Source organism: Pelophylax lessonae, assembly GCF_965119305.1.
Source record: "Pelophylax lessonae genome assembly, chromosome: 6".
NCBI classification, from domain to species: Eukaryota; Metazoa; Chordata; class Amphibia; order Anura; family Ranidae; genus Pelophylax; species Pelophylax lessonae.
The window spans coordinates 229,908,193-229,933,247 of record NC_138773.1 but is presented as its reverse complement, the minus strand read 5'-3'; the positions used below and the strand labels follow the sequence as shown (position 1 = coordinate 229,933,247).

At 47.6% G+C, this 25,055-nt stretch overlaps 1 protein-coding gene across 1 annotated transcript in view; it reads right to left on the bottom strand.

Annotated features, from left to right (window-relative positions):
- ASB1 (ankyrin repeat and SOCS box containing 1) overlaps positions 1-25,055 on the bottom strand; it is a 107,741-nt gene that overhangs the window by 24,586 nt on the left and 58,100 nt on the right. The window contains exon 3 of the mRNA XM_082260890.1: positions 582-884. Within this exon, the coding sequence (XP_082117016.1) occupies positions 582-884 (303 nt within the window). The remainder of the gene's footprint in view (positions 1-581; positions 885-25,055) is intronic.

The window sequence follows — 25,055 nt, the reverse complement described above, 5'->3', positions numbered from 1 at the left end:
CTGTCTCCTGGAATCTCCTCCATGCTCTTGAAACTATGGTGGGAGACACTGTAAACCTGGCAATGTCACATATTGCTGTGCCATCCTGGAGGTTGGAATGCCTGTGCAACCTCTATAGGGTCTAGGTATCGCCTCATGCTACCAGTAGTGACAAGGACCCTAGCCAAATGCAAAACTAGTGAAAAACAGTCAGAAAAGAAGGAGTAGGGAAAAAAGTCGGTGGCCTCCACCTGAAAAACCATTCTGTTTGAGGTTGTCTCATTGTTGCCAATCTAGTGCCCCTGTTCATTTCATTAACACCCAAGCACCTGACACTGATTAACTACCCCCTCTGCTACTTAACTGACCAGATCAATATCCAAGGAGTTTAATTGAATTGATGCCATACTCTGATTAAAAAGTGTTCCTTTACATTTTTTGAGTGGTGTATATATATTTATATTACACACACAAACACACACACACACACAGCTAATAGGCCCTTCCAAATATAAAAATAGACCAATCTGTTAACACCCCCATTCCACATCACACAGGACAGGCATAAGTTATCATAGACAGTGTGTATTAAAGGCTCTTACCTGATCAGTGCTTCTAATATATCAGCCCTGCCCATACGAGCCGCATGATATACTGGTGAACTCCGATTATGTGGGCTGCCATTAGGGTCTGCTCCAGCTTTCAGAAGAACCTGCACACATTCCAAGTGTCCATTTTCTGTGGCCACAAACAGAGGTGTTTGCCCTTTTACATCCACTAGTTCCAGCTCAGCCCCATGATGGATCAGGAGAGAGACACAATCTGCATGGCCAGCTGTTGCTGCAATGCGTAGGGGAGAGCAGGGGAGCCATCCGCTGCACCACACTGACTTCTCATTTATACGTCTGTGAGAGAAGGGAAAGGGGAATAAGACACTTATCAGACAGTCATTTTAGGAGAAACTGCTCGTCAAAAGGCAACTATGTCATCAAAACAACTAATTCAAATGAAAATTTAACAAATAGTAGGAATTGTACTTTCCTCACTAAAAGTGTGTTCCTGCCACAGTATGATCTTGTATAATTAGTTCAATTTTTGCTATTTAACATGCAGCCTGTCTTTACCTGTTATATTCACTTGGTTAACCACTTCCCAGTCACCCAAGGACATATCCGTACGACCTTGGGTTTCAGTAGTTATACCAACCCCTTCCCGCTGCCGCTTCTCCTGGGCTCTCCAGTCCCATTGCGGAGGCTGGGAGCGATGTGGCCGACGGCGATGGCTGCCTGGGACAGAGAAACAGGAACTGACGTCATTCCCCTTTCTGTAACCCTGGAAACCGGGAGCAACGAGGATTCGTCACTTCCAGTTTCACCCCTTTGTTTATCTGGCCACCAGGGGCCAGAGAAGCAGCCGATCAGGCCGATCTCGGTCTGATCGGCTGCATGGGGAAGCCAAAGAGATTTGGGGTCTAATAGACCCCAAATCTATCCATAAAGAGGATCTGTCATGGTCCATGCTATCACAAGGGATATAGTTCATCCCTTGTAAAAGCAATAAAGTTTGTACAAAAAAAAAATGTATAACATACATTTTTTAAAGCGCCACTGTCCCACCGTGCTTACGCACAAATGCGAATGCATAGGTTACTCCCGCAGGCATATGTAAACCGTGATCACACCACACGTGAGGTATTGTTGTGAATGTCAGAGTAAGAGCAATAATTCTAGAACCAGACCTCCTGTTCCACTCTAAACTGGTAACCTGTAAAAGGCGTTTAAAGCGTCGCCTATGGAGAATTTTAAGCACCGTAAATTTCGGCCATTCCACAGGCAATTTTAAAGCATGACATGTTAGGTATCTATTTACTCAACCTAACATCATCTTTCACAGTATAAAAAAAAAATTGGGCTAACTTTACTGTTTTGTTTTTTTTTATTCGTGAATGTGTTTTTTTTCCAAAAAAAATTTTGTTTGAAAAACTGCTGAGCAATTACTGTGTAACATAAAAAATTGCAACACACACCATTTTATTAATAAGGGTCTTCGCTAAAAAAAAAAAAATATACAGTTGGGCAAAAAAGTATTTAGTCAGCCACCAATTGTGCAAGTTCTCCCACTTAAAAAAAAAATGAGAGAGGCCTGTAATTATCATAATAGGTAAGGTATACTTCAACTATGAGAGACAAAATGAGAAAATAAAATCCAGGAAATCCCATTGTCTGATTTTTAAAGAATTTATTTGCAAATTCTGGTGGAAAAATAAGTATTTGGTAAATGACAAAAGTTCATCTCAATACTTTGTTATATACCCTTTGCTGGCAATGACAGAGGTAAAACATTTTCTGTAAGTCTTCACAAGGTTTTCACACACTGTTGCTGGTATTTTGGCCCATTCCTCCATGCAGATCTCCTCTAGAGCAGTGATGTTTTGGGGCTGTCGCTGGGCAACACGGACTTTCAACTCCCTCCAAAGGTTTTTTTATGGGGTTGAGATCTGGAGACTGGCTAGGCCACTCCAGGACCTTGACATGCTTCTTACGAAGCCACTCCTTCGTTGCCCATGATGTGTCTTTGGGATCATTGTCATGCTGAAAACCCAGCCACGTTTCATCTTCAATGCCCTTGCTGATGGAAGGAGATTTTCACTCAAAAGCTCACGATACATGGCCCCATTCTTTCTTTCCTTTGCACGGATCAGTCGTCCTGGTCCCTTTGCAGAAAAACAGCCCCAAAGCATGATGTTTCCATGTTACCATGCTTCACAGTAGGTATGTGTTCTTTTGATGCAACTCAGCATTCTTTCTCCTCCAAACACGATGAGTTGAGTTTTTACCAAAATTTTCTACTTTGGTTTCATCTGACCATATGACATTCTCCCAATCCTCTTCTGGATCATCCAAATGCTCTCTAGAAAACTTCAGATGGGCCCGGACATGTACTAGCTTAAGCAGGGGGACACATCTGGCACTGCAGGATTTGAGTCTCTGGCGGCGTAGTGTGTTACTGAGGTAGCCTTTGTTACTTTGGTCCCAGCTCTCTGCAGGTCATTCACTAGGTCCCCCCGTGTGGTTCTGGGATTTTTGCTTACCGTTCTTGTGATCATTTTGACCCCACGAGGTGAGATCTTGCGTCGAGCCCCAGATCGAGGGATATTATCAGTGGCCTTGTAGGTCTTCCATTTTCTAATAATTGCTCCCACAGTTGATTTCTTCACACCAAGCTGCTTGCCTATTGCAGATTCAGTCTTCCCAGCCTGGTGCAGGTCTACAGTTTTGTTTCTGGTGTCCTGCGACAGCTCTTTGGTATTGGCCATAGTGCAGTTTGGAGTGTGACTGTTTGAGGTTGTGGACAGGTGTCTTTTATACTGATAACAAGCCATCAATACAGGTAACGAGTGGAGGACAGAGGAGCCTCTTAAAGAAGAAGTTACAGGTCTGTGAGAGCCACAAATCGTGCTTGTTTGTAGGTGACCAAATACTTATTTTACCAAGGAATTTACCAATGAATTCATTAAAAATCCTACAATGTGATTTCCTAGATTCTTTCTCCTCATTCTGTCTCTCATAGTTAAAGTGTACCTATGATGAAAATTACAGGCCTCTCTCTCATCTTTTTAAGTGGGACAACTTACACAATTGGTGGCTGACTACCTTTTTTGCTCAACTGTATAATGTTTGGGGGTTTTAATTAATTTTCTAGCAAAAAAAAAAAAATGGATTTTTGTAGGAACTTACCTTAAAATCCTCTTCACTGAAGTTCAATGACAGACACAGCTCCACCTCTTCAGAGACCATTGGGTTATGCTCCTCCAATCAGGAATAGGCACTAGGCAGGAAAAAGTTTTATCCATGCCTATGGGGCTGTCCCTGTAGGCATAACCCCACACACTCTCTTAGCAATCAGTTTAGTTGCAAGCAGTGTTTAGAACACAATAAAACCCCATTCACTCAGAACCATAGGGCCGGGTTCTGCGTCTGTCGATGAACTTCAGAGAAAAGGATTTTACGGTAAGTTCTTACAAAAATCCAGTTTTCTCTATCGTTCATCGACAGACGCAGCTCCATCTCTTCAGAGACCATTGGGATGTCCCAAAGCAGTATATTCATGAGGGGTGGGAAGACAACACAAAGAAGCCATAAGTTCCCAAAGGCTAAACTCAGCCAACCAGGTAACATGGAGCTCAACCAGAAACAACTGGAGCTCACCTTGAAAAAACATATACCCTCAAAGAGAAACAAAAAAGATTCTCTTATGAAAAAGCAGCCTGCAAAACCTTGCGGCCAAATGCATCTGAAGATGCCAACACATCTACCTTGTAGAATTTTGTAAACGTATGCACAGACGACCAAGTTGCCGCCTTGCAAACTTGCAGCACTGACTCCTGATGTGGAAAAGCCCAAGAAGCACTTAGCGCTCTAGTAGAATGCTTCTTCACGGGGAAAGGAGCAACCTGACCCTTCAATGAACAAGCCTGAACTACCGTCTGGCTGATCCATCTGGGTATGGTCGCAGCAGACGCAGCCAATCCTTTACGAGGTCCTTCGGTAAGGACAAAAAGAGCATCTGACTTTCTAAAAGACTCAGTAGTCGCCAGGTAAACCCTGATCGCCCGAACCATATCCAAAGAATGCAAGGCAAATTCCTTTGAATGTTTGAGCTTAGGACAGAGTGAAGGTAGGACAATGTCTTCATTCAGATGGAAATCAGAAACCACCTTAGGAAGAAACAACTGATTAGGTTGAAGTACTACTTTTTCTCTGTGTGCCACCAGATAAGGTGAGCGGCATGACAACGCCTAAATTCAGATACTCTGCGATTAGAAGTAATAGCCACCAAAAAGGCAAACTTCTGCGACAATGAAAGCAGAGAAATCTCCCGAATGTTCTCAAAAGGAGGCTTTGGAAGAACAGACAACACTAAATTAAGATCCCACGGCGGTAGCGGGGACCGTCTCGGAGGCGCCATATGGCGCACTCCCTGAATGAAGGTATGAATCAAGGCATGCGTAGCTAATGGCCGTTGGAAATATATAGCCAAAGCTGACACTTGGCCTTTGATAGTGCCCAAAGCCAACCGCTGTTCAACCCCTTTCTGCAGGAAGGCCAAAACCCTAGCATACAAAACAAGCGAGGGTGTACCTTCAGTGATTCACAACATGAAATGTACGATTTCCACATACAATGATAAATCTTCCTGGAAGTCGACTTCCTAGCCTTCAAAAGCGTAGGAATCACTGAATCAGAAAGACCTCCATCTCTGAACACCTCACTTTCAACAGCCATGCCGTTAAAGCCAGCGACTGAAAAGCAGGAGGGAAGATCGGGCCTTGAGACCGCAGATCTTCCCTGAGAGGAAGTCTCCAAGGAACATCGGCGACCAACCTTATCAGGTCTGCGTACCAAGACCGGCGAGGCCAGTCTGGAGCCACCAGAATGACCGGAATGCATTCCACCTCTATCCTGTGTAGAAGCCTCGGCAGGAGTTTCAACGGAGGGAAGGCATAAATCAGTCGGTACCGACCCCAAGGAGCCACCAGAGCGTCTGTGGCGTTGGCCAGAGAATCCCGAGACCTGGCTACAAACCTCTGAACCTTCTAGTTGAGGCGAGAAGCAAACAGATCGACCTTGGGTGTCCCCCACCAAACACACAAGAGATGAAACACCTCCAGGTATAGGGACCAGTCCCCTTGATCCAACACCTGACAATTCAGGTAATCCGCCATGTCCTCCACACCTGGAATGTGCACAGCAGAGAGGGCTGGAACAAACCTTTCCACCTACGCCAGAATCTCGGTCACTTCTTTGGCCGCCAAGACACTCTTGGTGCCCCCCTGGTGATTGATGTAATCCACAGCCGTGGCATTGTCCGAATGAATCAAAACAGGCAAAGCTTTACTGCTCTGAGCTCCAAAATGTTTATCGGTAGTTTCCACTCCTCCACTGTCCAGGAACCCTGGGCACAGAGCTTCCCCAGTACCCTACCCAAGCCTGACAGGCTGGCGTCCATGGTTACCACGGTCCAAAACAACTGGAGGAAGGACTTGCCCCGGCATAGTGCTGGAGACTGAATCCACCACAACAGAGCAAACTTTGTGTTGTGGCTCATCTGATTCAGAGTCCAAAGAAGGGGGCGTGGCCGAGCAGCGGATGTAGCCGTACGTGTGCAGCTCTCGCTCCGCTGACTATCCTGTTCGTTCATCCTGGAGGACACCCGATCCGGTAACAATCTCACCTGTTATATCAGCTCCGTGGTCCCCTGCGCCTCCGGTTCCCTCGGTGAGTCCTCCATCCCTGCTGCCTTATGTCTTAAAGGCAGACGAACGGCCGCCAGGCTCCTGAGCCGCAGGCCCATGATGGCGCCCAGCCGCAGCGTGCATCTCAAAAGGAAACCTATAGAGAAGCGGCGCAGAAATTCTTCTCTAAACCTAATGCCAAGCCTGCCCCTGTAGCGGCGGCCACCCCTGCTACTTCTCCTGCCTCTCATTCGGACACTGACGATACTGCCCCGCTGGGGGATCTATATGCACAGCTTTCTGACTGGGACATTGCCTGCACTCTCCAACCCCCTCTCTCCGGTGCATAATGCTGAGCCCACTCTGAGAGACATAATGACTGCAGTTACTGCCTGTAACTCCATTACTGTGCTTACAGTGGAGTTGAAGGGGTAAAGACTGAAATTACATTCCTCAGACATGACATGCAAAAACTCAGAGAACGTACTTCTGCAGTGGAGGGCAGGGTTAGCTCTATTGAAGATGATATGCCTCCATTGCAGCGGGAGGTTAAGCATACAGCGCTCCTGGCTGCGCAGCAGGCAGCTAGGCTGGAAGATTTTGAGAACAGAATGAGGCGCAATAATGTCAGAGCCATTGGCATACCGGAGAGGGCTGAAGCTAAAAACCCTGTTCGCATTATTGAAAACTGGTTAATTGACACGTTTGGCCAAGAGTGGTTCACCCCTATGTTTTCTGTAGAGAGGGCGCATCGAGTTCCCATGCGTCCTCTCCCTCCAGGAGCACCGCCACGCACTTTCATTTTTAAACTGCTTAACTATAAGGATCGAGATGTCATCCTGACAAGGCCCCGGGCCTGCAAGGAAAACTGGTGGTGGATAATTCTAAGGTCTCCCTTTTTCCAGACTAGTCAGCGGAGGTACAGAAGCAGAGGGCAAAATTTGGAGAGGTGAAGAGGAGACAGAGAGTTAAATCTACAGTATGCCATTCTTTATCCTTCTAAACTTAGGGTGGTGGCACGGGATCGAGTTAAGTTCTTTGATAACCCTGCTGCGGCCCAATGGCTGGAAGTGGAGGGTCGGGCCCAGCGCCCCGCTCTGTCTCCGAGACGAGGGGTCCCTTGAATTGCTTGTTTGCTTTGTGACTTTGTTTTGCTGCTGTTCTTACAAGTTTTGGGATCGCGTGTTCCCTGAGACACCTTACTCGGGGCGGGGGGTGTTTTGCAAGTACAGCTTTCCTCACAACACGTTACTTGTTTTGTTGCACGCTGTTCCTGTGGAGATTGCTGAGTCAGCTGCGTCTCCCACCTTTTCCCCCGATGGGTCCTGGTCGGATGAACTTTGGCCACAGCCGACTCCCACCTAACCATGTTGGCGGTGGGTCTGCCGTGGATCCCCGCCTCCTGTGTATGGATATCCATGGACATGTTTGACTTTCTTATTTTTTTCTGGTTTTTTTTGCCCCCCCTTTTTCCACCGGAGGCTTGTTATACGCCCTTGTCTTCACCTGGGATGTCCTCCCCCATGAAGGATGGTGCTGCCTATGCGAGTGTCGGGAACTTGGACTGCTCTGCCTCTATGGATCCTCCTGGACTGACCCCCTCCCTACGTGTGCTTCCTCGCCCCCTCGGGGGGCACTGAGGTTTCTTGCCCATCTGCGAGCTGACTATCCTTACCCTTGCCCATTGTCCCAGGACCTGCTATGGCTGATACCTTAAGCATTGTTTCCTGGAATGTTCGTGGACTGAACAATCCGTTGAAGAGAGCTGCTGTACTTCGGAATCTCAAACGCTTACAAGCTGATGTGGTATGCCTGCAGGAGACTCATCTGTCCCCTGATCCTCCGCCTAGCCTGGCCCCTACTTTATATAGTCACCAGTATCATTCTACTTTTGCTACTTACTCCAGGGGGGTCTGTGTTTTGGTGCAGAGGGGGGTTAGATTTGCTTGCTCCTCCAGTTTCTTGGACCCAGAGGGTAGATTTGTACTTTTGCTATGCAATGTTGGGGGGTTGACTTGTGCACTGCTTACGGTCTATGTCCCACCTCCTTTCTCTGCTGGGGTGATTGGCTTGCTGGCGGAATGGATTGCCGGACTGCCGGCGGTCCCTCTACAATTTGATTGGGGATTATAATGCAATCCTGGACCCCTACTGGGATAGGTTTTCCCCTCGCTCTGGGTCCCCACCGCCGACCGGCAACGGGACTCCCTTTGCTCGGTTGATGGGGGAGCTTGGACTGATGGATGTCTGGAGGCTGGGTCACCTTGGTGACCGGGTGTACTCCTGCTTTTCGGCAGCGCAGGCAGGCCTCTCACGTATTGATATGGGGTTCGGTAATGAGGCCCTTTTGCCTCTTTTAGTGGGAGCGGAGTATGGCCAGAGACTGGTTTCGGACCATGCTCCGCTTTGGGTCAGACTGTAACTCCCGACTAGGTCGGGGAGGCCCCTCTGGAAACTAAATCCCTTCTGGTTAACACCCTTCCCTCAGCCAGATCTGATACCTGCTTTACTGTCCTCCTACTTTGCAACTAATCTGAATACGACTGATCTGGGGGTGGTTTGGGATGCGGCAAAGGCCTTCTTACGGGGACAATTTAGTTATCGGATTACCAATATTAAGTCCTCTACTAAATTGTGGGAGAACACCGTGTTAGCTGAAGTGACGAGGACAGAGGCAGCCTATGTGAATAACCCGTCTGATGACACCCAGCGTTCTTGGTTGGCTGCCCAATCCAATTCTAAGACAGTGGCGTTACAACTAGCTGAAAACAAACGTTTCTTTCTTCAACAAAAACATTTTGAGGAGGGTACGGGTCACATGCTGGCCATGTTGGTACGTACTCAACAACCGGCTGCATTTATTGCGGAGCTTCGGGACCCCTCGGGTGTTCAGTGGAGTACCACTCCTGAGATCTCTAGGGCTCTCCGGGACTTTTACTCGGACCTGTATTCGTCCAAGGTGTCGGCCGCCCCATGGGTGGTGGAGGACTTCTTGGATGCATGTGATTTGCCCGTGCTGTCTTCCTTGGAGGCCCGGGGTCTGAACGCTCCCTTGACTGAGGATGAACTGCTTCTGGCCTTAAAGACTGCTCCGAAAGGTAAATCACCGGGGGTAGACTGCTTGCCGTCTGAGGTATATGGACGCTACTCTGAACAACTGGTTCCTATCCTCTTACAAGTATTTAATGACGCTCTGCAGAGGGGGTCACTGCCCGACTCTGAATGAGGCTATTATTGTCCTGATTCCTAAGCCTGGTAAGGACCCATTGTTAGCTGACTCGTATAGGCCCATCTCCCTGCTGACGGCAGACGTAAAATTACTGGCCAAGATGCTGGCTTCCAGACTGTCCATGGTTATACAGACCCTTATCCACAGAGCCCAGTCGGGCTTTATCCCCACACGGGCTACGGCCCTTAATTTGCAACGTTTATTCCTTAACCTTCAGCTCCCTGTAGACAACCCCGGTAACAGAGCGATTTACTCATTGGATGCAGCTAAGGCCTTCGACAGTGTCGAGTGGCCTTATCTTTGGGCAGTGGTGAGGCGTTTTGGTGTGGGGGAGACCTTTATTAGCTGGGTTAAATTGTTATATGCCAATCTGCCAGCCAGATTAAGGGTCAATGGAGAACTGTCGGAAGCCTTCAGCTTGTTCCGGGGCACTAGGCCCAGCTGTTTGCCATAGCCTTGGAGCCGCTGGCGGGGCGTATCCGGGCATCTCCGGGGATTGTTGGCTTCCGACAGGGTCCCCATATGGATGTTATTTCTTTCTATGCAGATGACACCCTACTGTACCTGGGGGACACTGGGGAGTCGCTGAGCGAAGTCATGTCTCTTATTGACTTTTTCGGTTCCTTCTCCGGGTTCTCCATTAATTGGGACAAGTCGTTCCTTATGCCGTTGGACCCTATCTCTACCCCCCCTGCCAGAGAAAGCTATAGATGTGCGAGTGGTAGACCAGTTCAAATACTTGGGTATTCATGTGAACCCAGACGTAGGAAAATACCTGGAGCTTAATCTAGTGCCCCTTCTTCATAAATTTCGGCTCAAATGTACGGCTTGGTGTAAACTACCTCTGTCGGTGGCGGGCCGAGTTAACTTGGTTAAGATGATCTGGGCCCCCCAGCTCCTCTATGTGCTACACAACGCTCTCCTCTGGATCCCGAGGCGATGGTTCCTCCGTGTGGAATCCATATTTTGTGATCTAATTTGGAGGAGGAAGGTGGCTCGTATTCAAATTACCACACTCCAGATGAGTAAGGACAGTAGGGTGTATTTTGTTGCCTCCCAGGTTCCACACCTGGGCGGCTGGGAACTGCATGACCTTTCTGACCCTATCCGCGCCCTCCTAGTTCCCCCAGGCTCCCCATACACGGCGTTCACACACTTAGAGGCTGGGTTCACGCATTTAAAAGCCTCGCTCCCGACAGTCAGGCTCCTCATTACATTGTGGCAATGTGTAAGGCGAATGCTACGCATCAAGGGGTTCTTTCATGGTACTCTGCATTGGAGGAACTCCAACTGTCGAGAGTTGCTTCGATTGGAGGGAGTGGAGAGCTGGGAGTCGTGGGGCATTGGCCTTATGGCTCAGGTTTATGGAGGGGAGGGGGTACTGAAGTCCTTTCAGGAACTCCGGCAGGAGTTTGATCTTCCCAGGCATTACTTTTTTCGTTACCTGCAGCTGCGCCATGCTTTGACAGTCCAGGCACGGACGGTTCCACTTAGGCTGACTGAACATACTCTGACACTAGAGGTTTTTAAGACTACTGATAAACGAGGCATGATCTCTCGAATATATCTTATCCTGCTGGCTGCCTTCCAGGACCCGGCTTCTCTTCCGGCCCGGGCTGGCTGAGAGAGAGACCTGGGCCCTATTGATGGAGAGACTTGGGATTTGTGTCTTTCTTCTATACCATTGGTCTCGGTGTCCGCATCACAGAAAATCTTTCATTTATATCTCTTTCATAGGGCTTATCGCACCCCGGTTCAGCTGTTTAAATGGGGGAGTAGGGAAAATGACGTGTGTCCCAAATGTAATAGGGATCAGGGCCCTCATATATATGCTTTGGAGATGTCCCAAATTGTTCTGATATTGGAGCGAGGTTATTGAATCTATATCCAGGGTCTATAATTTTAGATTGCCCAGGGACCCGGTTGTGTGTCTGCTTGGCGCATTGGAGGAAGAGACCTTGACACCGCATGCTCAAACGGCGGTCCTCCGGTTGTTGTAGGTGGCTCGCAAATTGATAGCTAGATATTGGATTACCTCCGGTGTGCCGACGGTCGCGCAATGGGTCGAACAAGTTAATAATTTACTGATTAGAGAAAAAGTTACTTATCAACATCGTAAGGCACACAAAAAGTTCTATTCCCTGTGGCAACCATGGTTGGATGATCCATCCCAGGCACCTCCCCAGCTGGTGATGTACAGATTGCTGATGAGTTAGGCGTTATCTGGTCTCCTCATGTTATCTGAATTATTATCTGCTTCTTCCGGTGGAAATGTATTCCCTTTCCATTTTCCCTTTTGACCTGCTACTTGTTTTATTTCTTTCTCCTCTGTTAGGAGTGTTTAGTTTTCCTGAAACATTACATTGTGATTGAGCTCTGATATTACACATTTTTATTGTGTATTCAACACTCTATGATATTTATTGTTGAATCACTATATTTGTTTATATGCACTTGGTTTGCACATGGCACTTTAAGATTACTTATGTTATGTGATTATTATCATTTTTAGTATGCGCTGTATTTTGGCACTTTATATTGAGAATCTGGTTATCACCCAGTTTTTGCACAGCTGCACTTGGGTTATTGTATTACTTATTCTTATCCATAGCGCGGTATATACCTTATTTTTCTGATATTACACTGCTTATGCTGCCATACAGTTGCATTTCTTTCTGCATATGCTATGACCATATGTGATATTTCTTTTTTATTTTGCCTTGTATTGCGGCTGAGATATGTTTATTCATGAATCATTCCATTGTAGATTTTGCTTTATGTTTTGGATTATTGTCTTGTTGGAAGACAAATCTCCCTCCCAGTCTCAGGTCTTTTGCAGACTCCATCAGGTTTTCTTCCAGAATGGTCCTGTATTTGGCTCCATCCATCTTCCCATCATTTTTAACCATCTTCTCTGTCCCTGCTGAAGAAAAGCAGGCCCAAACCATGATGCTGCCACCACCATGTTTGACAGTGGGGATGGTGTGTTCAGGGTGATGAGCTGTGTTGCTTTTATGCCAAACATAACGTTTTGCATTGTTGGCAAAAAGTTTGATTTTGGTTTCATCTGACCAGAGCACCTTCTTGCACATGTTTGGTGTGTCTCCCAGGTGGCTTGTGGCAAACTTTAAATGACACTTTTTATGGATATATTTAAGAAATAGCTTTCTTGACACTCTTCCATAAAGGCCAGATTTGTGCAGTATATGATTGATTGTTGTCCTATGGACAGAGTCTCCCACCTCAGCTGTAGATCTCTGCAGTTCATCCAGAGTGATCATGGGCCTCTTGGCTGCATCTCTGATCAGTCTTCTCCTTGTATGAGCTGAAGGTTTAGAGGGCCATGCAGGTCTTTGTAGATTTGCAGTGGTCTGATACTCCTTCCATTTCAATATTATCGCTTGCACAGTGCTCTTAGGGATTTTTAAAGCTTGGGAAATCTTTTTGTATCCAAATCAGGCTTTAAACTTCTCCACAACAGTATCTCGGACCTGCCTGGTGTGTTCCTTGTTCTTCATGATGCTCTCTGCGCTTTAAACGGACCTCTGAGACTATCACAGTGCAGGGGCATTTATACGGAGACTAGATTACACACAGGTGGATTCTATTTATCATCATTAGTCATTTAGGTCAACATTGGATCATTCAGAGATCCTCACTGAACTTCTGGAGAGAGTTTGCTGCACTGAAAGTAAAGGGGCTGAATAATTTTGCACACCCAATTTTTCAGTTTTTTATTTGTTAACAAAGTTTGAAATATCCAATAAATTTCGTTCCACTTCATGATTGTGTCCCACTTGTTGATTCTTCACAAAAAATTACAGTTTTATATCTTTATGTTTGAAGCCTAAAATGTGGCAAAAGGTTGCAAAGTTCAAGGGGGCCGAATACTTTCGCAAGGCACTGTAGGTTAACTAGCTGGTAGTTGGTGTCTTTAGGTTCCATTATATATCTCTGCATCTAATATACATGCACTGGCACTTTAAATTATTACAGTTTGATTAAATTAGTCCATCCAAAGAATTATTTTAGCCAGAGTTGGTTCTAAATAGAATTTGCGCTAGTTTTATTTTCCTGGTTTTTATATATATGTAGTCTATCTACAGTTAACCAGCAGAATTTTTTATTGACCCCCACTTATATGTAAATTGATCTTATATGTGAATTGTCCTAAATTTTGTCCAAAGTTAACATCCAATGCGCTTGATTATATATTTCCCTATATAATGCTGATGTGGCCCGGGATGAAATTGAGTTTGACACCCCTGAACTAAACCATGGTACTACTATACAGGAATGAGGGGAGGTTGAGTAGCCATATATATCAAAGATAGCATAAAGGTAGGGCTCGACAAAGCCCAGAAGCCAGGTCGCCATGGGGACCAGAAATCGGGTCTCGGTGCCGGGCTCCCACCAGCCCATCCACCGCTGCCAGTGGAACCAGACACAAGCAACTCCTCGGGCAGCAGTCCACTCAGCGCCTCACCTTTTTTCTTCCCTTACGTGGGGAAGTGATGATTGGGCAGCCTGTCAGCCTCTCAGCCCCTCCCCTCTCCATCAGCCAGAGCTTCCCACTCCCTTTTGGCCCTCCCCCCAATCAGAAGGGGAGATGGGAACAGCGACTTCTGCGATTGGCTGGCTGGGAAGATGACGAGGACAATGTGTGGAGGAGCCTCATCATCTTCCCAGGTAAGATCTCACCCTGCCAGATGGCAGAGAGTGACCTGGCCGAGCCCTGCAGGGAGGGCAGCCCGAGATGGGGCGCAGCAGGTGAGAGGAGACACTCCATTTTCCCCACCCACAGTGTAAAAGGAGGGGGGATATGGTGTGAGAGGAATGTATGGGGGAGGGGGGGACAAGGTGTGTGAGGAATGTATGGGGGGAGGGGGGACACTGTGTGAGAGGAGTGTATGGGGGGAGGGGGGACACTGTGTGAGAGGAGTGTAAGGACTCTTACCACATTGTCCTAGCAATAGGTGTTCTCTGCCTGATTTGTCCTGCAATTCTAGGGCAGGCAGCTTAGAGACCCCTCCCCCTCCAATTAGATCAGAGTCCCTTTATACTAGCACCACCCTTAGAGACCCCCCCACGTTAGATCAGCACCCCCCTTAGATTAGTCCCTTCATATTAGCACCCCCCTTAGAGACCCCCCCCCCCCATTATATCAGAGTTGCCTTTTATCAGTGACCCCCTTTACCCCATTAGAGATCAATGGTTGGCCATCTCGGTTGTCGAAAACAAAGCCCTGCCAGTCAAAAAAAAAAAACGGCTCCTAACTTTTTTAGCTGGCTCCTGTATTCAAAGCAAATTTGTCAAGCCCTGGCATAAAGGTAATATTAATTCAAAAACGGGAAATACTTGAAACCTTCTGGGTTTGCCTGCCCACCAGAGAGTGATCTTCCCCTAGAATTGGTATAGTATAGAGACTCCCTGGTCAGTCTGAAGAATACAATAACTTGTTGATTAAGGAGATAACTAAAATGGCAATGAAAAATCCAATCCGAGGAGAATATATTCCAGATCTAGCACTGACAAACGGGGATAAATTGACTGATTTTGAGGTAGGAGAATGTTTGGGTTCTATCGATCACCTTTGTCTTTGGTTTAAAAAATCATATTCAAAAACTAAAAGTTTTATATTTCAAAAGGACACATTTTCCTAAAATAGGTGAATTACCAAAAAATAAAAGTTAAAGTAAAATAAACCAGTATGAGTAATCAGTGTGCACTGTTAAAGTCTACCATCCTGGAGGAAACTAGATTATATGTCAGTAAAACTAGCAAGACTAAACCGAAGAAACAAGTAATATGCTTCACTAAAGAAGTAGGATAGTAAAGGAGAAAGAAGAAAAAAAATCAGGATATAGGAGATTCAAGGAAACAGAAAGGTAGCTGATCAAAAAGAAAAAAGTACCAAAACCACAGAAAGTGGAGGAAATGGCTTTTTTTTTTTAGGTACATCAGTCATAAAAAGGAAAAACTACAATGGGATCACAAAAATGAAAACTGGGGCGTGTCTAAGATGGCCGACTGAGTGGACGTGCTTCCCGGAGCTCTGTTGGAGATAAATTGAATCCTTCATTTATATGGGCCCCCTTTCGTCCTGCTACAGCTTTACCCTAGCTCTACATGCCTTATAAGAGCTCCAGCAAACAGAGGAGGGGAAAGAAACTTAAATTTTCCCCAGGAGCAGACATGGCGGTGAGTCCTGGACCTCCCCCAGCAGAGTCTCCTACGCGCCATTCTAATATGGCATTGCCGTGTTGACTAATAGGATTTAGGCCGTCTAGTTAGATGTCGGGCTGACCTAGACAAGATGCACTGGCGGCTTGCATCGGAGGAGCAGCGGGTTGGCCATGTGGAAGATACTGTGGCAGAGGATACCTCCTCAATCCGCTCCCTGAAGACCAAGATGAGAGCCCTGGAATATCAGGCAGTGGATGTAGAGAATGGGAGTTGCAGAAACTATCTTCAGATCGTGGGGTTACCAGAGGGTGCTAAAGGCAGGAACCCTATTGTATTTGTGGGGGAAATGCTGCGCTCTTTGCTGCCTACGGCCCAGGTCTCTCCTCACTACACAGTAGAGCAGGCCCATCGGATTCCACCAAAGCCTGGGTCGGAAGGTTCCCCACCTCACACCCGGATACTAAGACTGCTGAATTTCCGAGATCATGATGAAGCATTGCAGGCAGCCAGAGCTACCAGGGATCTGTGTCATCAGAATGCCAAGCTTCTATTATTCCCTGATTATACCTTGGAGACACAGAAGATCTGATATTCCTTCAACGCCGTGAAAGCAGCCATGAGGGCCAAGGGCACAAAATATAGTATCCTCCTCCCTGCCAAGCTCCGAGTTGTGGATTTGTTTTTTCACCTCTCCTAAAGATGCAGCTAGCTGGCTGGAGACTCTGCCTCCTCATCGTTGAGGTCGGCTATGTGGTGAAGCTTCTTCTACCTTTTTAAGCTGTACTAATTCCTGTTGGGGATTTAGAGGGCCTGCCTGAATTCTCTGTTTTGTTACTGATTCCTGTCATTTTTTCTCAATGCCGGTTTTATTTTTACTAGAGGCCTATGCAATTATTTACAGTACATGCTAGCGCTTACCTCAGCCATGCAGCTTATACTGGTCACTTGCCTAATTAAGAACGTGTCCCTGACTTGCTCAGGTGATTCAGCAAATCCTTTGTGCAAGTATTGCTCCAGCATCCCCCTTTTGAGATGACGTACTTTAATATTTTTCCCTTATTTTTTCCATGTTTGTAACTGTTTCTGGATACACATGAAGTCTTGGGCATTTTGAAGGTTTTTTGACTTTATGCCCTCCACTTGTGTTGTGGCTCCTATGGGGACTAGTTTTGGGACTAAGCAATGCCTTAGGCTCCCCCCACTGCGGGGTGGGGGATGGGGAGGTTGACTACTGTCGACTCTGTTATGGATTTTTTATACAGTTTTAATTATTTTCAGTGGCGGCTGGCGCTCAAAATTTTTTTTTTTTGGGGGGGGGGGGGGGGGGCGCAAACAGAAAAATGTAATAGGCATTGCTTTGCGGCAAAAAAAGCTGCAAAAATTGCATGATTTTGAGGTCACAAAAGTGTGAAAGGGGCCTTCAGTAATCAAAGTATAGTGTGCCCCTTCAATGCAGAGTGACCACAGCGCGCCCCCTTCAATGCAGAGTGACCACAGCGTGCCCCCTTCAATGCAGAGTGACCACAGCGTGCCCCCTTCAATGCAGAGTGACCACAGCGTGCCCCCATTAATGCAGAGTGACCACAGCGTGCCCCCATCAATGCAGAGTGACCACAGTGTGCCCCCTTCAATGCAGAGTGACCACAGCGTGCCCCCTTCAATGCAGAGTGACCACAGCGTGCCCCCTTCAATGCAGAGTGACCACTGCGTGCCCCCTTCAATGTAGAGTGACCACAGAGTTCCCTCATCAATGCAGAGTGACCACAGCGTGCCCCCATCAATGCAGAGTGACCACAGCGTGCCCCCTTCAATGCAGAGTGACCACAGCATGCCCCCATCAATGTAGAGTGACCACAGCGTGCCCCCATCAATGCAGTGACCACAGCGTGCCCCCATCAATGCAGAGTGACCACAGCGTGCCCCCTTCAATGCAGAGTGACCACTGCATGCCCCCTTCAATGCAGAGTGACCACTGCGTGCCCCCTTCAATGCAGAGTGACCACAGCATGCCCCCATCAATGCAGAGTGACCACAGCATGCCCCCATCAATGCAGAGTGACCACGGTGTATCCCCATCAATGCAGAGTGACCACAGCGTGCAGAGTGACCAGTGCACTTACCTGATGCAGCTGCGGCTTCTCCTCAGTCCTCCGCGTCTCCCGAGTCCTCCTCCTTGGCCAATGACAAAGGTTCGCCTTTCGGCCAATCAGGAAACAGGTCTCGGATCCGCTTCCTGATTGGCCAGGAGGAGGATCCGTGTGACAATAGCGAATATTCATTCGCTATTGTCACACAATGGGTGGGCTCAGGGCGCACTGCTCTGTGCCCCGGGTCCACCCTTTTCTGAAGCCTATTAGAGCCTCTAGCTCTAATCACGTGCTTCAGAAGAAAAAAAAACCCATTGAACTCCATGCGTCCGGCGCCCCGCATGTAGATACGCATGGATAGAAGGGGCGGCACCCCTGCGCCCCCAAAGCACCGGCCGCCACTAGACTTATTTTAATTTTAGTCTTCTATGGATTGCTTCACTTCTATTAATATCTGCTGCTCATATTGTGTGTGGTACTTGATCATTGTACTGTGGGGATCTGGGAAGAGTTGCACTACACCCCCTCTAGGAATCTTGGTTGATGGCCTGCCTTTATTCATAATCCTTCCATCGTAGGTTATCTCATGGCTAACATTTCCCTTATATCATGGAATGTCCGTGATCTTATTTCAGCTGTAAAGATGTCTCTGGTATACAATTACCTCCATGAATTAAAGCCCCATCTCTGTATTCTTCAGGAAACTCATTTACTAAGCTTGGGTTGAGTGTGCATTACCAATCTACCTACTCCACCTTTGCTAGGGGGGTAAGTGTCCTCGTCCACAGATCTCTACAGTTTCACCTTATGGGAGTTCAAACTGACCCAGGGGCCAGATTTGTAATTCTTCATGCCTCAATATCAGATGTTGAATTTGTTATTGTGGTCCTTACCTTCCACCCCCTGTGGATACTGCATACAATATGGGGTCTCTAATGTGCTAGTCCTAGGTGACTTTAACTTAACACTCACTAGGGACATGGACAAACTCCACCACTCTGCCGCCTGGACGCCAACTCTCTCTCACTGGGCATCCTCCTTCTCCCTTAGTGGCGCGTGGTGTCAATTCCACCCGTCTGACAGAGACTTTATCTGCCACTCTACAACGTAACGTACAATCTCCCGTATTGATCTGTGTTATTCTTCCCCATCAGCATTACAATGGGGGCTCTCAACAGAAATACTATCCGGGGGGTGGGGGGTATCTGATCACACCCCACTTTTGGTAAAGTTACAGTTGGATACTCCGGGTGGTGGGGGCATGTGGAGACTGTCCAGGTTCTGACTCTCAGACCCTACTGTACAAGAGACTATTCCTGAGGCATTATGTAATTTCTGGTTAGTAAATGAAGACACTGCCAATTCCCTAATTGTGTGGGAAACCTTTAATTCTTGGCTAGGGGGTGAATATATTTCCTGCATCATAGCAGTTCGGAGGGAGTCTGGGTGCAACCTTGAGCATCTAGAAGAGAGCCTCCGCCAGGTGGAGGCTATTTAGGTAGTGAACCTTGAAGCTGGTCATGACGCTTGGAGGCATGCCCTGCGGGAGGTTTCCCTTTTTAGGGTTGAAGGGACGCAAAAATCTTCTCTCACTGCGGCCCAAAGGGTCTTTGATTTGGATGGTAAAAACAGCTGGCTGTTAGACTGGCTGGCTCGTGGCCAGTTTCTGGCCATGCACATTGGGAGGATAAGGAATTCTAATGGGCAATTGCTGTCGGCGCCGCAGGCCATCAATCAGCGTTTTTTAAGCTTTTATACCTTCTTCTACTACACTACAGCTAACTATGATGCCTCTGAGCTCTGCGCATACCTAAACAGAATCACTTTCCCTTCCCTTGACCTAGAGACTCGGGAGCACTTTGACAAAGACCTCACTCCTGAGGAAGTTCAGATTGCTCTTGGCCATATGCAGCCAAGTAAAGCCCTGGGTCCAGATGGGATCCACAATGAATTTTACTCTCAGTACCAAGAGCTGTTGGCACCCAGACTCACTGCCCTCTTTAAGCAGTTTACCTCCCAGAACTCTCTGCTGGCATCCATGTCAGAGGGACTTATTGTGCTGGTGCCCAAACTCTGCAAAAATCCTGAGGATTGTGCCTTGTACAGGCCAATCTCACTGCTTAATGTGAATGCAAAGTTGCTGGCAAAAATCTTGGCCCTCCGCCTTTCCACAGTAATTGAAGAGCTAATTTAGGTTGATCAAATCGGTTCATGTCATCGAAGGGCACTGATATCAATATTCGCTGCCTCTTCCTAATTTGACCACATCTCACGACAATGCTGGCACAAGGAGTTGTGACCTCCCTAGATGCAGAGAAGGCCTTCAACTCTGTCCAGTGGCCTTTTCTTTGGGAAGTGTTGCAGAGGTTTGGCTTTGGGTCTCAGTTCCTTCAATTCAAGTTGGGTAGGTTATATCATGCCCCCTGTGCCATGGTACGCACTAAATGATTGAACCTCGGAGTTGTTCTCCTTGGAACGGGGGACTCGCCAGGGATGCCCCTTTCTCCGAGTCTTTTTGCCCTGGCCCTTGAGCCCTTGGCTATATTAATACGGGGTTCTCTGCTTGTTGAGGGCTGGCGGGTTGGCCCCTTAGAGGAGAAAAAAAAAACTGGATTTTTGTGTTACCGTAAAATCCATTTCTCTGATGTTCATTGACGGACACAGCTCCTGGTATTCATAACCATTGGGCTATACTGACCCCTATAGGAATAGGACACTAGGCTACACCCATGGGCAGTCCCATGGGGTATACTCTCTCTCTCTGCTATACCCACTCAGTTTTGTAACAAGTAGCGTCAGGAGAATAACTCCACAGAGGGGTGGGTGCTGTGTCCGTCAATGAGCATCAGAGAAATGGATTTTACGGTAAGTCAAAAATTAAATTTTCTCTTTCGTTCATTGATGGACACAGCTCCTGTTATTCATAACCATTGGGACGTCCCAAAGCAGTGTTAAGCATGAGGGGTGGGAACAACCCAAAAATTCCCAAGGCTAAACAGCCAATCAGGCAACAGGGGCTCAACCAAACAACTGGAGCCCACCTGAACAAAATACACCCTCAAAGAGGATCAGGTCTTCTTAACAGCAGCTTGCAAAACCTTGTGGCCAATGGAAGCACACGCAGATGCCAACACATCCACTTTATAACACTTTGTAAAAGTGTGCACCGACGACCAGGTGGCCGCCCTGCAAACCAGCTTCACTGATGCCTGATAACGGAAGGCCCAGGAGGCACTAAGCGCTCTAGTAGTAAGTGCCTTGACAGGGAAAGGGGAAACCTGACCCCTGATGGAAGAGGCTTGAACCACTGTCTGTCTGATCCATCTGGATATGGTCACAGAGGAAGTGGACAACCTTTTTCAAGGTCCATCTGTGAGCACAAATAGAGAGTCTGACTTCCTGAAAGACTCCATAGCTGCCAGGTACACCCTAATTGCCCAGACTAGTTCCAAGGCATGCAAGGCAAATTCTTTCGGATGTTTAGGCCTGGGAAACAGGGAAGGCAACACAATGTCTTCATTCAAATGAAAGTCAGAGCCAACCTTAGGAAGGAACGATGGACAGGGGCGAAGAAACAACTTATCCCTGTGAATCACCAGGTTAGGTGAACGACAGGATAACGCAGCCAGTTCCGACACCCTGAGAGCAAAAGTGATAGCCACTAAAAAGGCCACCTTCTGGGACAACTTAAGCAGGGAATATCCCCCAGATATTTTCAAAAGGAGGCCTCTGCAGAGCTGAAAGCACCAAATTAAGATCCCAAGGTGGCAACAGAGCCTGCACTGGAACCAAATGTCAAACACCCTGGAGAAAGGTACGCACTAGAGAGTGTGTGGCCAAGGGTCATTGGAAGAAGACCGCAAAAGCCAACATCTGGCTCTTGACGGTACTCAAGGCCAATTTCTGTTCAACCCCCCGTTGAAGGAAGGTTAAGATCCGAGCCACCGAGAAGGAGCGAGGAGGAACCCCAGAGACTCACACCACACAATGTACGTCTTCCACGTACGATGGTAGATCTTCCTATCAGATTTTCTAGCTTTCAACAGGGTAGAAATCCCTGATTCAAATAAGCCCCTATCTTTAAGCACCTGGCGTTCAACAGCCAAGCCGTCAAAGCCAGCGACTGTAATGCAGGATGGAAGATTGGTCCTTGGGACAGCAGATCCTCCCTGAGAGAAAGCTGCCAAGGAACATCGGCGACCAGCCACATCAGATTGGCGTACCTGGCCTCGCTGGGCTTGTTCAGAGCCATTAAGATGACCGGAATCCCTTCTGCCTTGATCCTGTGTAGAAGTCTAGGCAGAAGCTTGAGAGGAGGTAAGGCGTAAATCAGCCGCATCTGTGGCTTCCGCCAGAGGATCCCTTGACCGAGCTAAAAACCTCTGAACCTTTCTGTTAAAGGCGAGACGCCAACAGATCCACCTTGGGGATGCCCCATCGGAGATACAGCTGATGAAACACCTCAGGATGAAGGGACCACTCCCCATGGTCCAACACCTGCCGACAGATAATCTGCTTGCCAATTTTCGAACCCCGGGAATGTGTACGGTGGAGAGGGCTTGAACGAACCGTTCTGCCCATCTTAGAATGCTGGACTACCTCCAGAGCCGCCAGGACACTTCTTGTGCCCCCTTGTTGATTGACATAAGCCACAGCCGTGGCATTGTCCGATTGAATGTGCACTGCACAACCCTGAAGACGATCCGTCCAATGATCTAGACACTGATCGCTCGGAGTTCCAAGACATTGATCGGTAGTCTGGACTCTTCCAGCGTCCAGATCCCCTGAGCAGAATGCTTGCTGAGGATGCCTCTCCAGCCGGACAGGCTGGGATCGGTGGTGACCACTGTCCAATACAAAGGAAGGAAGGATTTTCCCAGCCGAAGTTCCAGAGAACTAAGCCACCATATCAAGGACTCCCTCGTTCCCCGACTAAGCCGGATCTGATTTTCTAGAGACTGGGGAGTCTTGTCCCATTTGGTTAGAATCTCTATTTGCAGGGACCTCGTTTGGAACTGTGCAAATGGGACCGCCTTGAAGGTATACACCAGGGGTGTCCAAACTATGGCCCTCCAGCTATTGCAGAACTTCACATTCCATGAGGCATTGTAAATCTCTGACATTCACAGACATAACTTGGCATGATGGGAAATGTACTTCCTGAACAGCTGGAGGACCAGAGTTTGGACACCCCTGGTATACACCATCATGCCATGCACCCACATGCAAGTCAGAAGGGACGACCATCTGTTGGACAGCAGGAGGCAAATTGCAACCTACAATTTTTGGAGTTTTTCCAGAGTCAGGCCCAGATAGTCCAGCTTTGTGGACAGAACCAGATCAGACTTCTGAAAGTTCAGAATCCAGCAGAACTCCTGCAGAGGTCATATTGTGATCTCCACCCACCAGAGAAAAGGGAGACTCTGTTCGCAGAAGGAGATTGTCCAAGTAGCCCAGTACCGCGATCCCCATTGGCATAGCAAGGCTAGCACCGGGTCTAACACTTTTGTGAAGACCCGAGGAACAGGGGCGAGACCAAAGGGTAACGTCACAAACTGATAATGCTCCTATCCCACAGCAAAGCAGGGAAAAAACGCAGATGACACATATTGGAATGTGAAGGTAGGAATCCTTTATATCGATAGAGGCGAGGAAATCCCACTGACGCAGGATTGCCACCACTGTTCGAATGGACTCCATCCTGAACTTCTGTACCTGCACAAAGAAGGTTAGCGCCCTGAGGTCCAGGATTGGACAAACTTTGCCTTCCTTCCTGGGGACTGTGAACAGGTTTGAGTAAAAACCCTGAAAATGTTCCCGAAGTCGGAACCGGGACAATCACCCCTTGAAGGAACTGGTCTTGTACTATCCCAAACAGGCCCTGTAAGCGGTCTGGGGTCAAGCGCAAGTTAGAAGAAAAAAACCTTGCCGGAGGACAAAAGTGGAACTCGATCTTGTAGCCAGAACGAACAACTTTGTGGACTCACTTGTCCACGAGTCCAGAAACAAACAAAGACGTCCCCCCACCCGTGATTCGGGTGAGGGCACACCTTCATGCTGAAGGAACCTTGTCCACGGGTCTGGAGAAGCCCGATCTTGGCTTGCCAGACTAGGTTCGTTTGGATCCTCCTGAAGAGGCCCTGAAAGGCTTCAAGCCCTCATCAGTCGGCCCTAAGGGACGAAAAAACTTCTTATGAGCTGAGAAGGAGAGCCCACGTCTACGATGAGGTTCCTTGCCCTAAGTAGCCTGTGCAAGAAAAGTACCCCCCCCCCTGTAAGACCTTTAACAATGTCATCTGAGGTAGCTCCAAACAGGTGATCTCCTTGGAAAGGAAGACCAGTCAAGGCCTTTTTTTGAAGTCTGATCTGCAGACCAGCACTTGAGCCAAAAGATACACCAAAGGACCACTGTCAAATCAGAGAGGCGAGCCATCAGGGGAGCCGCATCCGAAGAGGCATCACAGATAAATTGCAGCCCCTGGAGTAGCTGTTCTGCCAGCTCAGTAAAGACAGAGGGGGCTGTTCCCCCTCCAGTTCACGGCGTATGAGCTTAGCCCACTTGGTCAGAGTTTGCGGTACTAGGGCAATGGTAAATACCGGCCTCATTGCCGAACCAGCCAGAGTGTACATATGGCGGGCCACAGCCTCCGCCTTCTGGTCAGCCAGATCCTTAAAGGTCAGGGACTCTTCAACCGGAATCATGGTTGCCTTGTTTATTCTGGAAACCGGAGTGTCCACCACTGGCAGCACAGTCCACTTCTTAAGAAGGAACTCATCATAGGGGTAGAGCCTAGTAAAGCGCTTAGGGACCCCACGGGGACGCTTCGGTCGTCCCCAGTCTTTAGCGACAATTCAGTCAAAATAGTCAGGGAAAGTAAACACCTTGGCCGCTCTGGATGGCTTGTGAGTGCCAAAGGGTACCTGCGCCTCAGTCGCAGCTTCAGTTGCGTCCTCCAATCCTCCGCATTATATTTAAAATTATTATATCCATGACAGTCTCAGATTTTAGTACTACTTTGATATAAAAATGTTATTTCCCCCCCCCTCCACCCTTCATGTTTGACTCCCAGTTAAAATATCCTGCATATCTGACTTCTGGGCATATTTTTTTTTTATATACAATACATGCATGATACAAGATATAATACTTTCACTGTTTCAGAGTAGAAATTATAATTATTACAGTAGCGATATCTGCTGTTTTTTTTTTACTATAAAGGGCTATTTTTTTTTCTTAAACCCATCATGACAGGTGATTAAAAAAAAAAAGCATGCTGCTGCTACTAAATGTTTTCTGCTGCTCATACATGTATTGGATTTTTGGACAAAAATATTTGCA